The 17,775-nt window shown below is 38.6% G+C and overlaps 1 protein-coding gene across 1 annotated transcript in view; it reads left to right on the forward strand.

The window, feature by feature from the left end:
- Window positions 1-17,775, forward strand: part of ITFG1 (integrin alpha FG-GAP repeat containing 1) — a 244,290-nt gene that overhangs the window by 81,387 nt on the left and 145,128 nt on the right. The window contains exon 8 of the mRNA XM_049864307.1: window positions 5,122-5,203. Coding sequence (XP_049720264.1) covers window positions 5,122-5,203 — 82 coding nt within the window. The remainder of the gene's footprint in view (window positions 1-5,121; window positions 5,204-17,775) is intronic.

A 17,775-nucleotide genomic window follows, 5' to 3' on the forward strand; every position in this document is an offset into this window, starting at 1 on the left:
CCTTGGGAGCCCATGGGATGCTGAGTCAGAATCAACTCGACGGCAGTGGGTGGGTTCCTTATCTGGAAAATGGGTGTAAGAATCTGCTTTGTACAGTGTTCTTTGCAGATTAAATGGAACAATGTGCCAGTGTGTATAAAAAGCCTGGCACAGTAGACACTTACCAAATTTTAATTTTAGAGCTCTTCTTGATTTCCCATCAGTTTGCTCTCGATTGCCTTCTATTCAGTCCAAATCGAGCTATAACCTTTTATAGATTTTTATTTAAATACTGATGAAAACTAAGCTGTAGTTGTAGAAGATCGAAAGCACAAGCCTATAGAGGGAAATTCATTATCAGATATCCCTTACAGTGTGGTTAGTAATGAATATATGATGTTGATCATGACTCAGATTTCATGTGGGAAACTAGGATGTGAGAGGGGCTTTGTTTAGAGAAGATCAAGTCTTCTAGCTACTACTATCTACTTTTAAACTAAGGAATTTGATCTTTTTTAAATGAGTCAAGGAAAAAGAAAAACATCTAAACCAGATTTACCTTTGTTTAATATATTGCTTTATGTTTTATAAATTATATATATATTTTCTGATGACAGGATATTCTTAATGATTGCTATAACTTAAGTCTCCCACTTCTGGGGGATGTTACTTCATTAACAGATGGTCCTTCATTCCCATCTCACGTGAATATTGGGGTATAATAAAGTGTGAAATGTATTTGACTAACTTGTGTCCATCTGGAGGAGGAAAGCCTCATTACAAATAAGTAGAATGTGTAAATAAAATTACAAAACACTTTAAACCATAAAGTGTCCTTTCAGCTTAGGCTGATTTAAATGTAATAAAGTGAAGCAATTCAGTGGAAGAGAAATCTTCATGAAGAGAATAGATTTTGATTGGGATTTTTTTTTTTTTTATGTTATTGTTTTCTTTAAAGAAATTAATAAATTGGCTCTTGGACAGTAGGGACTAAGGCTTGTTCTACTGCAAATGGCTGGGTCAGTGAGGTACCATGTTAACAACAAGTAAGTCATTAATAGAAGTTAAGGAGAACCTAGACTCTAAACTAGTTCAGATTAAAGTGTGGTTTATAAAAACTGGAGGATCATTTTTAATTAGAGATAAGCAATACACTTTGCAATGATGTACTACTGGTAATTGACCAAACACGTGTGCGCGCGCACACACACACACACACAATAAAACCAGATCAACCAATACAAATGTCATGCTATAGAAGTTAAAAGAGACAGCAGTTCCTTCTATCTGGTCTACCCAGGATTATCAGAAAGGCTTCAAAAAAGATGTCACCTTTGAAATGGCTTGTACAGATCAGTAGGATTTTGGTGGCTGGAAATAAGAAAGAGGAGGTGGGCAAGGGAGCGCAGTGGGAAACGCAGGACATACCCAGAATGTAGAACAGGACTGGTTCTGGCCAGAACATGAAAGAGATATTGGAAGGTAAGTTAGAAAGATTAGTTTAGACAAGATCAGCAAAGGCCTTGACTTCTGAACTAAGTAATGTGATCTTTCAAAAAATCTGTCGAGAGTCTGCCAAAGGACTGAGAGCGAGGTAGATAGAACTTTTGTTATTGCAGTTAATCTGGCTGCTGCACATCAGATAGATGAGCATGGAAAACCTGGAGGTGGGACGATAACGTAGGTGGACTTACAGTAAGCTGGAAAGAGGGGAATGATTCAAGGAGCAGGATGTTGGGAGTGGACAAGAAGGTGTAGACATGAGAAGACAGGAAGGCAGTTAACCGATAGTAACTTGGATTTTGTGCTGGTGACCAGAAACAAATAATTCTGCACAGGAAAAATGAAATTTATTGTAGATAAGAAACATGTCAAGGAAGTGGTAATACCTGTAGGACTAGCACTCAAGGGAGACAGTGGATAAGTATCATGAAGTTGGGAAAAGTTAAGAGAAGAATGTCAAAGCCGGATCCTTGGACAACACCCGCCACCCTTTATGTCAGAGTTTCCCAACCTTGGCACTATTGACATTGTGGGCCAGAGAATTCTTTGTTGTGGGAACTGTTCTGTGCACTGTAGGTTGTTTAGCAGTTTTTCGGCTGCCCTCTACCCACAAGATGTTAGTAGTGCCTCTCTGCCCAACCCCCCCCCACCCCATTGTGACAATAAAAATGTCTCCAGGCATTTCCAGATGTCTCCTGGGAGGCAGAAGCATTTGAGAACCAGTGTTGTATGTACATAGAGATAGGGTCACATGAGAAGCACCATGTATTGTTTTCTAATTATTTTTTAACATTATATAGATGTTGGTTCTAGCGTTAAATATTAAAATGTGCATGCCAAAGCATAGACAGTCATCCATGAAAGGATACTTGCTACAAAGTAGCACTTGTGGTTTCCAATCAAGCAGAAAATGGCAGAGTCTCTACTGTCACGTGGTCTAGTAGCTGCTTCAGTGGTTGTGGTAGCAGAACTAGTAGTATTGATACTTCGGTTCCTACCACAAGTGACTAATGCTAACTGAATATATACTGTGCTAAGCATTTTATATGAATTTTTAATCCCCATAAAAATATTGTGAAAAAGCAGTTTTTTCATCTGGAGGTGAAATGAACAGTGAACTGATCCTTAAAGTAGAACTCAGTTAATTCAAGACCTCAGGCTAGCTCACAGTGAAGCTTGGAGTTGAAGTATAAAGTCTGTCTCTAAAACTTCTACCCCAAGTCATGGCACAATAATTCCAGAAACCAGGTAGATGAAAAAGTGAGGACGTAGCTTCAGCAGAACTCTTAGCCGGTTGGCCCTACTTTGGGTTGCAGGGAACAATGAAGGCCAATAAGAATGGCATGGTAAGGAGGGGGACAGGCATTGGAGTGGATGAGTCGCGGATAGCATCCCATGAAAACAGTTCTTGCAGCTCGTAAACACAGGACAGCCGTTATAAATACACCTTATAGGTGCCTGATACTTTACATTTTGCAGAACACTTTCATCTATATCCTTCCATGGTTTCCTCTCAAGAACCCTGCAAGTTGGCAGGAAAATAATCTCCTTCTGACATTGGGAAGACCATGACCCGGAGCAGTAAGTGACTACCCCAAAGTGACACAGCTCATCAGCGAGAACAGGACTGAGCCCATATCATCTAACTCTAAATCTAGTGCCCCTCCCACTAGACTGTTCTGGTCTCTCAGTGTTTGTTCAGAATGAGAGTATTAATTACGTGTTTGTCTTTCCTGCTTTGAACAGCTACATGGCAGCATCATCCTTGAAAATACGTATAGTAATGATCCATTTTAAAACAAGTTATCTAATGAGAATAACATGATGATGCAGTTTACTGAATCATGTTTATCAAATAATATGTAAATAAGACTAATATGTGTGGAAATTAAGTTATAGTTTTGTACTGCCAGGTAGAGAACAAGTAATGATGGTGGGAAATTAAATTCATATAAATAAAGTCCTGTTCTTTCCCCCAGTTCTGTCATGCACATAATATGCCTTGCAGGCCCTGAGGGTATGTTAGCTTTCTCAACAATTTGTAGAGTATATTCTTCTTTTTCTATTCATGTTCAATGTGAATGTGGAGTCCTAGACATGGGAGCCTGTCACCTGATGGAGATGTATCATGAGGTTATATCTAGAAACATTTCTAGATATATTTCAAAAGTCCTTACCTGACCTTCAATGGGTAATTCACTCAGCTGAGTCAGTGTAAGAGTTGATATTCAGGTTTATCTCCCAGGAGGGTAATAGATTTAAAGAGTTTTTACCATTCATTCAGGGAACCTTGTGTCCTCTCTGGGCCCAGTGCTGTGATCTTTCTAAAATCCAAATGCACCTGACTCTTCAGTCAACTGCTTTTGCATTTTAGAAGAATGCATTGCATCCAGAAATTTGGAACACTGATATATCTAGTGTAATTTCAGGTACTAGGTAAGACCAGAGGGGAGGCCCAAGGTTTACGACACTTATGTGAATAAGAATTCTATAGAAAAATCACATGAAAATACCTCCGGTGCTTCAGTAATGGCAGGGGAAACGTGTTTCTGCATGTGGAAAATGGAATGTTAAAATGGGTGGAAAATTGCCTGTCAGAAGATAAGTCTTATTCACTTACTCATAGTCCACAAGCATTTGGTATTTGTTCTTCCATTGTACCAATGCCTTTCTCTATAAACGTCGGAAATGATTTCTCAAGAAACTGACTTGCAGATCTACGGTAACCTTAGAGGAACAAAGAAGGGAAAAAATCATTTAAAAGTACATCAGAGTCAGTATATCAAACAGTGAATAAAATTGTTAGTGGTAAGAAGAGAGCACTGTATAAAATTGAGAGCTCAAAATCCCAAATTTGGTGTGTTGGTTTATTTTGTGTGTGTGTGTAATAATCTAAAATTATGAAAAGAAAAGACAGTACCTTAAAGTAAGACATGTTATTTTTGGAATGTATACTGCTACATTTTAGAAAGAGTGACTAAAACAAAGGCTCTGTGATGGGGTCTCCTTTTCTGTTCATCTAAGCTGCCTCTGGTCAGTGCATGGCAGCTGTTGTAATCTTTTGCTTCTCTTCTCATTGATACATCAACTTCCGTTGAAAACAAGTGACCCTTTAAGGATCAGTACAATTCTTCACTTTGACACATTCTTTTAATTGTCGCCAACACAGAGACTTCTTTCCTTGAAATTCATAAAACGTAGTGCTTTTGCTACGTACTTGTACCACTTATGTGTTACCTTCAGGAACTCCCCCTTCTTGACTTTCGTGCTACCTCCCAGATACACTCTCAGTGCTTTGAAGGTGGGAACTGTGTTTCAGAGTTCTTTACATTCCCAAAGGCTCCCACAGTACTTGAAATTAGAAGACACTCATTACGTCTGAAGCTGTGATGATGGCTCTGTAAAACGTGTCAGACCAGAATCGACAGCAAGGAAAACACTCCAGATGCTCACCTTCATCACTTCACAGCGGCTTCTTGTGTTATATGACGAAAGTAGAATAGATGATTGCAATAATTTTGTGCAGTTCACCAAAGTTTTAAGTGATTTATTTCCCTGCTTCAGTTGAAATGCTTTGTACCACACCCGACAAATGAGTAGATTATGATGGTCTAACCCAGAATTTTCTGCCTTTAACAGGATGGAAATTTCTCTGTCAGTAGTACACTTGAAAAGCCTCAAAATATGGTCGTGGTTGGACAATCAGCATTTGCAGACTTTGGTAAGATTCGTTTTCACCTTCCATATTCTCCCTGTCTCTGTGACTTGGTCACATTTCAGAAAATAACTTCATTGTTTTCAGAACTATTAGAGATTTAGAAGATGCATAGTCTAGAGTGATACGTGGCATTCTTTTTATATATCCAGAATATGGAACACATAGAATTGGAGGAGTTAATCTGACCTCTTAAAACCTGAATATTAAAAGCCATTTTTAATTTACATTTGAATTCCAAAGAAGAGTAACATGTATTATGAATTTTCCACAAGAGAACATGTGAGTTTTTGTTTTTTTTAAGACTCTCCACAGTAAATCAAGTTTATTTTTGTTAGGAATTTACAAAGCATATATGGCTCTTTCGCCATTGGTAGGGTCACTGTTAAAAGGATTTTTGTCTTAAATGGGAAAGTGGTCTAGTCCACCTCCTAAAAGATGTCCAAAGCTCACCCTTATTCTCCTGTTCCTTCCTTCTGCCAACAAGCACCTCAACCTGTTCTTCAAAATGCAGGTGAGATGTCACCACATCCGGAGGCCTCTTTTTCCTCATTTATAAAATGGGATGAGGGTAAGACCCACCTCACAAGGCTGTTGTGAGTACCATGTGAGTAAAGCAGTGTCAGCTCGTAGGAAGAACACAGGGAATTGTTTGTATAGTTTGAGTCTTTCTACTGGACTCGTCTGGTTTTTTATTGTTGGTGCTCTTTAGTGAGTCGACTACATCAGCTCGTTATTCTAGGTCGTAGCGCTGTATCCCCAGGCAGCAGAGGCAGAGGTCTGATAGGGTTGGTTGCCTGATGGACGTTTCACCACACACCTGTGTTGTCCTGAACTTTAGTTTGCTAAGTTGAATATCATTTTAGTTTGAAGTATATTTTTGGTGACTGGTTTACAGTTTTTGATGCAATAGTCAAGTGACAGAATACATGTTCTTTTTTTTTTTTTTTAATTTGCTAATTGGATTAATGACCTCAATCAAAACAGCGATTCTTAATCTTTTGGAGATGGCAGACCATTAGCACATCTCTCCCCAGGGGAAGAGTGTAATACATACTATATAGTCCTCTAGCAGCCCCCCAGAGACTCCAGATTTTACAAATTTTAAAGAAAACTGCACTAACCACAAATGTAGACATTAACATGTTGGTATTTTAAAAACCTACAGAATATAGGATATAATCAAATTAAGAAGCAACTGTATCGCCTGTTTCATAGCTTTAGGTAGTTTATCAGTAAACTTTTTTTAATGTGTCAGTAACATTTTATAAATATCCAACAATGCCTTTTTTAAAGTTCATGTATTTTTATTAGGATATTGTCAAAATATAAGACTCCCAATGTGTCAGAATGAACAGATGGTGTTGAATAAAGTTATGAATATTAATATATCTAAAATATGCATTTTCCTGTGAAAAATGTACATATAAGTTTTATTCTGCTCTCCATTCAACATCCCACACCCCTTTTGAACCAAGGCAAGGGAAATAACTGAAAGCCAGGAAAGTCAGCATGATCTCAGAAATTTGTTCCTTGGTGGAAAGAGAAAGCACACAGCTGAATAACTGATACAGTGAAAGGGGGAAACCTGTACCAAACACGTGTTGAAATATCTCCCATCTCACATAAACTGTCTAGTAACAGAATATTTTTTTTTTTATGAACTTTTATTAAGCTTCAAGTGAACGTTTACAAATCCAATCAGTCTGTCACAAATATGTTTACATACATCTCACTCCCTACTCCCTCTTGCTCTCCCCTTCTTGAGTCAGCCCTTTCAGTCTCTCCTTTCGTGACAATATTGCCGGCTTCTCTCTCTCTCTACCCTCCCATCCCCCCTCCAGACAAGAGTTGCCAACACAATCTCAAGTGTCCACCTGATATAATTAGCTCACTCTTCATCAGCGTCTCTCTCCCACCCGCTGACCAGTCCCTTTCATGTCTGATGAGTTGTCTTCGGGGATGGTTCTCGTCCTCTGCCAACAGAAGGTCTGGGGACCATGGCCTCCGGGATTCCTCTAGTCTTAGTCAGACCATTAAGTTTGGTCTTTTTATGAGAATTTGGGGTCTGCATCCCACTGATCTCCTGCTCCCTCAGGGGTCCTCTAACAGAATATTTTTATAATTATGGTGAGGCTTACAGCTGCTAATATGAAATATATTTTAAAAGATTAAAAAATCTACTCTAAATTTAGGCTATTCTAGTATAGCCAAAGATGCAAAGAGAGGGTGGTTCAAAATCAAACAAATCAGGACTCTTTTACCAAGTAAAGAAAGGAAATCATTATTCAAACTAATGATAATGTTATTGATTTCCTTTGTTCTAAGAAAGAAAAACGTTTCTGGAAATCAACTGACTAAAACTCCATGGAATGCTACACAGCCAATAAAAATGATGGTTATGAAGACTCTGTTAGGAAAAAGAGAAGAACATTAAATTAGATGCATAATACAGTCACTTAAAAAAACATTTTTTTTAAGACCAGAAATAACTACATCAAAATGGTAGTAATAGTTGTATTAAAGTAGGATAATGAGCTATTTTATTTTCTATGTTTCAAATTTTCTGTCATGTGAATATATTAATAATGAAAAAGCAAATCACAGAAGATAGTAATCTATCATAGCAAGAAAGAAACTGAAGTATGTACTTATCAACCAGTACAGATTTTTTTTAAGTGTTGTTAATGTTTTGTTACAGTACTTATAAGTTATGTATAATTGTTCCAGTCTTTGAATTCTGTTGCCATATACTTTCACAGGGCCTTTAACTCCTACAAAAATGCAAACGATAGTCATCTGTTATGCTTAAAATATTGTGCTGAATACTGGGTGAGAAAGCAGGAATTTTTAAGGTAAAGTCTTTGCCTTTAAAAAATGTACAGTCTGGTTAGGGAGACAAAAGATAAATATGTTAAAAGTAAATACAAGAATAAAGCAACACATAGCTGCAACAAGGAGCCCTGGTGGTGCAGTGGTTAAGAGTTTGGCTCAAATCCTCCAGACACTCCTCAGAAACCCTATGGGGGGCAGTTCTACTCTGTCCTTTAGAGTCCCTGTGAGTCAGAATCGACTCAGTGGCAGCAGATTTTTTGGTTGTTTTTTTTTTTTTTTTGGTTTAACAGCAAAAATGTAAGAGAAACCAGAAGGCATCTCGTTGTTACTTATGAAACTAATGCCACAGACAAGTGTGTCCTAAGTGTTGTAGCAGTACAGACCACCAGAAAGCCTCATGGAAGAGGTAGGATTTTGCTCAGGGCTTTGAAGCTATTCTAAAGTTTGGGTAAAAATATGTGGAGGTATGAAAACCTGGAGTTGAGAAGTCCAGTTCTGGCTAAAAATCTGTGTCTTCAGAGCTCACCACAGGCAATTGCATAGGTTCTACCTGGAAAGTTCAAGGGAAAGAGCTGCACTTCTAACCAGACATGGTGCACAGCCAGTCAAGGACTCAGCCCCCAAATGATGTTGAGAAGTGACATCTGTCACAGTAGCTCACTGTTCAAAATGGACAGTGGGCACACCAAAAAAGTAGTAATTTTGCTACTCTGTCTGTTGGGGTCCCAGGAAAAGTCAGGATAGACTGTGCAAAGGGGCACTCTGCACACAGCCTGCCATCTTTCCCTGTGACCCACAAATGAACCTTCTCCCTGGGGCCAGATGTGTCAGCCTGGCTTCTTAGTCAGAATGGAGTGCGGGCTGACTCTTTTCTCCAGGACATCCTATAACAGCTGGTGGCCTGTCACACATCCATCCTCATACCCTGAGCTCACCAACTTCCCAGGAACTGCTTAGCTAAATGTGTGCATTATATAGCATCTGGCCAACCTCATTTCTGTATCCGTTCCTGGAGGGCAGAGAACAGGGTCCCTCTTCTGCAGCACAAGAGGGGTGCCTGCAGACCATACCCTTGGTGGCTGCTGTGGGAAGTGACCCACTGTCCATGGGTGGCCGACACCCACTATTGAAGCTGATCCTGCTCTGTCTCGTCTCCATATGAGTAAACTGTTCTTCTACTCAGTGCCCGTGTGTGAGTCCTGTCTTTTTTGGTGATCTCAGACCTTGACTTCACATCTGGCACGGTTAGTGACTAGTGAATAAACTGCTTTGGTTTGAATAGAGAGCATCTATAAAAATGTAGAAATATGTCATAAAGCAAGCCTTAGGAGAATCCAGAACACGGAAATATTACAAACCATCTTCTCTGACCATAACGCCATAAAAGTAGAAATCAATAACAGGAAAAGCAGGGAAAAGAAATCAAACACTTGGAAACTGAACAATACCCTGCTCCAAAAAGACTGGATTATAGACGACATTAAGGTTGGAATAAAGAAATCCAGAGAATCCAATGAGAATGAAAACACTTCCTATCAGAACCTGTGGGACACAGCAAAAGCGGTGCTCAGAGGCCAATTTATATCAATAAATGCACACATCCAAAAAGAAGAAAGGGCCAAAATCAAAGAACTATCCCTACAACTTGAACAAATAGGAAGAGAGCAACAAAAGAAACCCACAGGCACCAGAAGAAAACAAATAATAAAAATTAGAGTTGAACTAAATGAAATAGAAAACAGAAGGACAATTGAAAGAATTAGCAAGACCAAAAGCTGGTTTTTTTGAAAAAATCAACAAAATTGATAAACCACTGGCCAAACTGACAAAAGAAAACAGGAGAGGAAGCAAATAACCCAAATAAGAAATGAGATGGGTGATATTACAACAGGCCCAACTGAAATTAAAAGAATCATATCAGATTACTATGAAAACTTGTACTCTAACAAATTTGAAAAACTAGAAGAAATGGATGAATTCCTAGAAACATACTACCTACCTAAACTAGCACAAACAGAGGTAGAACAACTAAATAGACCCATAACAAAAGAAGAGATTGAAAAGGTAATGAACAAACTCCCAACAAAAAAGAGCCCTGGTCTGGACAGCTTCACTGCAGAGTTCTACCAAACTTTCAGAGAAGAGTTAACACCACTACTACTAAAGGCATTTCAGAGCATAGAAAAGGACGGAATACTACCAAACTCATTCTATGAAGCCACCGTATCCCTGATACCAAAAGCAGGTAAAGACACCACAAGAAAAGAAAATTATAGACCTATATCCCTCATGAATGTAGATGCAAAAATCCTCAACAAAATTCTAACCAATAGAATTCAACAACATATCAAAAAAATAATTCACCATGACCAAGTGGGATTCATACCAGGTATGCAGGGATGGTTCTGCATGAGAAAAACAATTCATGTAATCCACCACATAAATAAAAGGTAAGAATCACATGATTTTATCAATTGATGCAGAAAAGGCATTTGACAAAGTCCAACACCCATTCCTGATAAAAACTCTCAGCAAAATAGGAATAGAAGGAAAATTCCTCAGCATAATAAAGGGCGTTTATACAAAGTCAACAGCCAACATCGCCCTAAATGGAGAGAGACTGAAAGCATTCCCATTGAGACGGGGCAACAGACAAGGATGTCTTTTATCACCACTCTTATTCAACGTTGTGTTGGAGGTCCTAGCCAGAGCAATTAGGCTAGATAAATAAAAGGGCATCCAGATTGGCAAGGAAAAAGTAAAAGTATCTCTATTTGCAGATGACATGATCTTATACACAGAAAACCCTAAGGAATCCTCCAGAAAACTACTGAAACTAATAGAAGAGTTCAGCAGAGTACCGGGATACAAGATAAACATACAAAAATCTATTGGATTCCTCTACACCAACAAGAAGAACATCGAAGAGGAAATCACCAAATCAATGCCATTTACAGTAGCCCCCAAGAAGATAAAATACTTAGGAATAAATCTTACCAGAGATGTAAAAGACTTATACAAAGAAAACTACAGTACACTTCTGCAAGAAACCAAAAGAGACTTACATAAGTGGAAAAATGTACCTTGCTCGTGGATAGGAAGACTTAACATTATAAAAATGTCTATTCTACTAAAACCGATCTATACATTTAATGCAATTCCGATCCAAATCCCAATGACATTCTTTAATGAGATGGAGAAACAAATCACCAACTTCATATGGAAGGGAAAGAGGGCCTGGATAAATAAGGCATTACTGAAAAAGAAGAACAAAGTGGGAGGCCTTACTTTACCTGATTTCAGAACCTATTATACCACCACAGTAGTCAAAACAGCCTGGTACTGACTGGTACAACAGATACATGGACCAGTGGAGCAGAATTGAGAATCCATACATAAATCCATCCACATATGAGCACTTGATATTTGACAAAGGCCCCAAGAGAGTTAAATGGGAAAAAGACAGTCTTTTTAACAAATGGTGCTGGCATAACTGGATATCCATCTGCAAAAAACATGAAACAAGACCCATACCTCACTCCATACACAAAAACGAGCTCAAAATGCATCAAAGACCTAAATAGAAAATCTAAAACTGTAAAGATCATGGGATAAAAAATAGGGACAACATTAGGAGCCCTAGTACACGGCATAAACAGTATACAAAACATTATTAAGAATGCAGAAGAAAAACTGGATAACTGGGAGCTCCTAAAAATCAAACACCTATGCTCATCCAAAGACTTCAGCAAAAGAGTAAAAAGATTACCTACAGACTGGGAAAAAGTTTTTAGCTATGACATTTCCGATCACCATCTGATCTCTAAAATCTACATGATACTGCAAAAACTCAACAACAAAGAGACAAATAATCCTATAAAAAAAATGGGCAAAAGATATGAATAGGCACTTGACTAAAGACATTCAGGTAGCTAACAGATACATGAGGAAATGTTCACGATCATTAGCCGTTAGGGAAATGCAGATCAAAACTACAATGAGATTTCATCTCCAAGATGGCTGGCATTAATCCAAAAAACACAAAATAATAAATGTCGGAGACTCTGTGGAGAGATTGGAACACTTACACACTGCGGGTGCGAATGTAAAATGGTACAACCACTTTAGAAATAGATTTGGTGCTTCCTTAAAAAGCTAGAAATAGAACTACCGTACGATCCAGCAATCCCACTCCTTGGAATATATCCTAGAGAAATAAGAGCCTTTACACAAACAGATATATGCACACCCATGTTTATTGCAGGACTGGTTAGAACAGCAAAAAGATGTCAGCAACCAAGGTGCCCATCAACGGATGAATGGATAAATAAATTATGGTATATTCATACAGTGGAATACTACCCACCGATAAAGAACAGTGAGGAATCTGTGAAACATTTCATAATGTGGAGGAACCTGGAAGGCATTATGCTGAGTGAAATTAGTCAGTTGCAAAAGGACAAATATTGTATAAGACCACTATTATAAAAACTTGAGATATAGTTTAAACTGAGAAGAAAACATTCTTTTGTGGTTACGAGAGGAGGGAGGGTGGGAGAGAGGCATTCACTAATTAGATAGTAGATAAGAACTACTTTAGGTGAAGGGAAAGACAACACACAGTACAGGGGAGGTCAGCACAATGGGACTAAACCAAAAGCAAAGAAGTTTCCTGAATAAACTGAATGCTTCAAAGGCCAGCATAGCAGGGGCAGGAGTTTGGGGACCATGGTTTCAGGGGACATCTAAGTCAGTTGGCATAATAAAATCTGTTAAGAAAACATTCTGCATCCGACTTTGAAGAGTGGCATCTGGGGTCTTAAATGCTAGCAAGCAGCCATCTAAGATGCATCCATTGGTCTCAACCCACCTGGATCAAAGGAGAATGAAGAACACCAAGGACACAAGGTGATTACGAGCCCAAGAGACAGAAAGGGGCACATGAACCAGTGACTACATCATCCTGAGACCAGAAGAACTAGATGGTGTCCGGCTACAGCTGATGACTGCCCTGACAGGGAACACAACAGAGAACCCCTGAGGGATCAGGAGAGCATTGGGATGTAGACCCCAGATTTTCATAAAAAGACCAGACTTAATGGTCTGACTGAGACTGCAAGGACCCCGGTGGTCATGGCCCCCAGACCTTCCGTTGGCCCAGGACAGGAACCATTCCTGAAGCTAACTCTTCAGACATGGATTGGACTGGACAATGGGTTGGAGAGGGATGCTGGTGAGGAGTGAGCTTCTTGGATCAGGTGGACACTTGAGACTATGTTGACATCTCCTGCCTGGAGGCGAGATGAAAGGGTAGAGGAGGTTAGTAGCTGGCAAACTAAACACAAAAAGAGAGTGGAGGGAGAGAGCCAGCTGTCTCATTAGGGGGAGAGTAATTGGGAGTATGTAGCAAGGTGTATATAAGTTTTTATGTGAGAAACTGACTTGATTTGTAAACTTTCACTTAAAGTGCAATAAAAATAATAAAATAAATGTAAAAATATATGCAAATGGACTGTGAATGCATTTGATTACTGTGTGAATAAGAGATGAACAAATGTTGATTTTATTCTGTATAACTAGTGGTAAGTAGTAGAACAATTTCGAACTGCTCTTTTTAATGCCTTCTTTTGTTAACTTCAGAAAGTAAAGTGAATAAAATCTGGTCTGGTGGGATGTGCAGATGGAAGTAGTCTTGGTTGTAGAATGTTAAAATCTCTGAGGTGCCTGTGATTTATATATATATATTTCAAAAAAGAGGCTGATTTAAACAGTATATTGCTGTAGGCTTTATTTTTTAGAGCATTTTTAGGTTTACAGAAAAATTATGCAGAAAGCACAGAGTCATTCTCATTTATACCCCAGCTCCCCACCCCTGCACACAGTATCCCCTGTTATTCACATCTTACATTTGTGGGGTACATTTGTTACAACTGATGAACTAAAGTCTACAGTTTACGTTAGGGTTCAGTCTTTCCGTTGTACACTTCTATGGGTTTTGACTAACATATAGTATCACGTATCCACTATTGTGGCGTACAGAATCATTTCACTGCCCCTAAAACCCCTAGCACTCCACCTGTTCATCACCCCCCGCCCAGACCTGTGGCAACTACTAATCTTTTTACTATCTCAATAGTTTTGCCTTTTCCGGAATGTCACATAGTTGGAGTCATACAGTGCGTAGCCTTTTCAAATTGACTTCGTTCACTTAGAAATATACATTTAACTTCCTCCCTGCCTTTCCGAGGCTTGTCAGCTCATTTCTTTTTTATTGCTGAATAATAATCCATTGTATGGATGTACTGTGATTTATCCATTCACCTCTTTGAGGATATGTTGGCTGCTTCCTATTTTTGGCCATTGTGCAGAAAGCTGCTAAGAACATTCACATGCAGGGTTTTTGGTGGACATAAGTTTTCACCTCATTTGGGTAAATAGCTACTTGTGCAGTTGCTGGAGCATATGATGAGGGGATGCTTAGCTTTGTAAAAAAACTACCAAACTGTCTTCCAAAGTCGCTGTACTGTTTTGCATTCCCAGTGGTAATGAACGAGTGTTTCTGTGGCTCCACACCCTGGCCAGCATTTGGTGGTGTCAGTGTTTTGGACCTTAGCCATTCTAATAGCATATAGGGGTATCTCGTTGTTTTAGTCTGCAATTCCCTAATGACATATGATGTTGAACATCTTTTCATATGGTTATTTGCCATCCGTATACCTTTTTTTTGGTGAAGTGTCTGTACATTTTGCCCATTTTTAGTGGGGTTGTTAATTTTCTTATTGTTGAGTTTTAAAAGTTCTTTGTATATTTTTTAACACAAATCTTGGTCGCTTATGTGTTTTGCAAATATTTTCTCCCAGTCTGTGGCTTGTCTTTTCATTCTCTTAACAGTGCCCTTTGCACAGCAGAAGTTTTTTACTTTACTGAAATCTAACTTCTAAATTTTTCTTCTATAGGTCATGCTTTTGGTTTTATATGTAAAATGTGATAGCCAAACCAAGGTCGCCTAGATTTCTCCCTACGTTATCTTCTAGAAGTGGTATAGTTTTGCATTTAACATTTAGGGCAATGATCCGTTTTAGTTAATTTTGTGAAAGGTGACAGTTCTGTGCCTAAATTGATTTTTTTGCAAGTGGATGTCTAGTCGTTTCAGCACCATTTGTTGAAAGGCCAATCCTTTCTCCATCGGATTGCATTTTCTCCTTTGTCAAGAATCACTTAACTATATTTGCATGGGTCTCTTTCTGGGCTCTCTGGTCTGTTCTACTGATCAATTTGTCTATTCTTTCACCAATACCACACTGTAGCTTTATATTCAGCCTTGAAGTCAGGTAATGTCACTCCTCCAACTTCGTTTTTCATCGATACTGTGTTGACTATTCTGGGTCTTTTTCCTTTCCATATAAACTTTAGAGTCAGTTTATTGATATCCACAAGGTCATTTACTAGGATTTTGACTGGAACTGTGTTGATAAAGTTGGGAAGAATTTACATCTTAATAATACTGAGTCTTCTGTCCATAAACATAGACTATCCATTTATATAGATCTTTGATTCTTTCAGCAGAACTTTATAGTTTTTTTCATATAGCTCTTGTACATAGTTTGTTAGATTTATTCCTGTGTATTTCTTTTTCTTTTTTTATGTGTTAATGTAAACGGTGGTGTGTTTTTAATTTCAAAATCCAATTATTCATTGCTGATTTGTAGGAAAGCAATTGATTTTCGTATACTAACCTTCTGTCCTGTTACTTTGTTATAATCATTTATTAGTTCCAGGGGTTTTTTTGTCAGTCTTCGAGATTTTCTGTTTTGGCAGTCTTACCATCTGTGAACAAAGACAGCTTTATTCCTTTCTTTCAAATCTGGTAAACTTTTATTTTCTTTTCTTTACCCATTGCATTTGCTAAGACTTCCAGTACTGTGTGGAATAGGAGCGGTGAGAGAGGACATCCTTGTTTTGCTCCTGACCTCTGGGAGAAAGCGTTTAGCTTCTCACCATGAAGTACATAATGTTAGCTCTAGGTGTTCCGTAGGTGTTCCTTAGCAAGTTGAGGAGGTTCCCCTCTGTTCCTAGTTTTTGAAGAGTTTTTATCATGAAAGGATGTTGAATTTTATCAAATGCTTTTCCTGTATCTATGGACATGATCATATGATTGTTTTCTTTAGCCTTTTGGTGTGATGAGTTACATTAATTGATTTTTGAATGTTGAACCAGCCTTGCGTACCTGCAATAAATCCCACGTGGTCATAATGTATAATTCTTTTTATTAAGCAGAGTCTAAAATACTGGATTTTCTGTGACTGGAAACCAGTCAGGAGACAGGTGAGAGCATGAGGTGTAGAGAGCCTGAGCTGCACCAATAAATGGAGGGACAACTTTGCAAAGAAAGGATCCGTAAACTTGGTGATTGCTGGACACTAAAACCCAATGCCTTCGAGTCGATTCCAACCCATAACGACCCTATAGGACAGAGTAGAACTGCCCCATAGAGTTTCCAAGGAGCACCTGGAAGGTTCGAACTGCTGACCTTTTGGTTAGCAGCTGTAGCACTTAACTGCTACGCCACCAGGGTTTCTAAGGAGGGTTAAAAAAAATGATTCCAAATGACTGGAAGAATGATGCTACCATTCATATAGATAGGTAAATCAAGAGAGAAAGCTGGTTTGGATATTAAGATACCTTTGACTCTTCACATTAATTTTGCTGGTAAGACACCTGATTGGGAACATTTGACAAACCTAAGTTCAGTGATAAAGCGAAAGCATATTTGAGATTCCTCCACAGAGAGTGAAGAGGTCAAGTCCTAGGTGAACCCTCCAAGGAGGAGAGTGTAAATAGAGAGAAACGACAGACAGATGAGGGGTAGAAAAGGACCCCTAAAAGTTGTCAGAACTGTCAGTGGATATTAAAATGTGACACAAGAGAAAGACCAAGAAAAGGCCTTTAGATTTGAGTTTGCCAGGGCATTGGTGCTCCAAAAAGTACCTGTTACGGAATTCTTATAGCAGTCCTTGAACTATGGAAATCACTCAGTAAATAATGGCCCCTACTAGCTAATGTCAGATGGGGCTCTGGGCCCTAGCCTCATGCCCTGCAACCCATGAATGCCTCTAGTAGTTAAGCAGTCATCAAGAATGATGCTACTGTTCAGATAGGTAAATCACGAGAGAAAGCTGGTCTGGATATGAAGATATCTTAGAATGCGTATCTTCTAGAAAACATGTTTTCTGTCTTGCCCCACTTTATCACCCTTTTAAACTGTACGTTGGAGCTGAGTCTGTTTCTAGGTAAGCTCAGAATATCAAATTCTAGAATTTGTACAAGTAGGGGAGGTATCTCTTTATTAAATTACATAGGACAAAAAAAGTGAATAAAAATAAGGTACATCTTTTCTATCAAAAAAAAAAAATTACATAGGGCCAGACTTAGAGAAAACATGTATTAATTTTGTGTGTAATAGCAGATGTAGTGGAAATCAATAAAAATCTACAAAACTGAAGGGAAAACAAATCTTACAGGATGTCAACATTTTCTATAGATTGAATCATATTTTAAGCCTTGTGATACCTTACGTGTATACCCAGTCACTGGGTATACCCAGTCTGAGGCTGACTCTTGTGTATCAGATCATAACAAGGATTACCTTAACATAGGCAAGTGACAGAATAGTACCCAGCCTGGTGGAGAAGCCTGGAAATTGTCAGTCAGGTCTCCTAGATAATCCTACAATAAATAAAGGA

Source organism: Elephas maximus, chromosome 21, assembly GCF_024166365.1.
Source record: "Elephas maximus indicus isolate mEleMax1 chromosome 21, mEleMax1 primary haplotype, whole genome shotgun sequence".
Taxonomy (NCBI): domain Eukaryota; kingdom Metazoa; phylum Chordata; class Mammalia; order Proboscidea; family Elephantidae; genus Elephas; species Elephas maximus.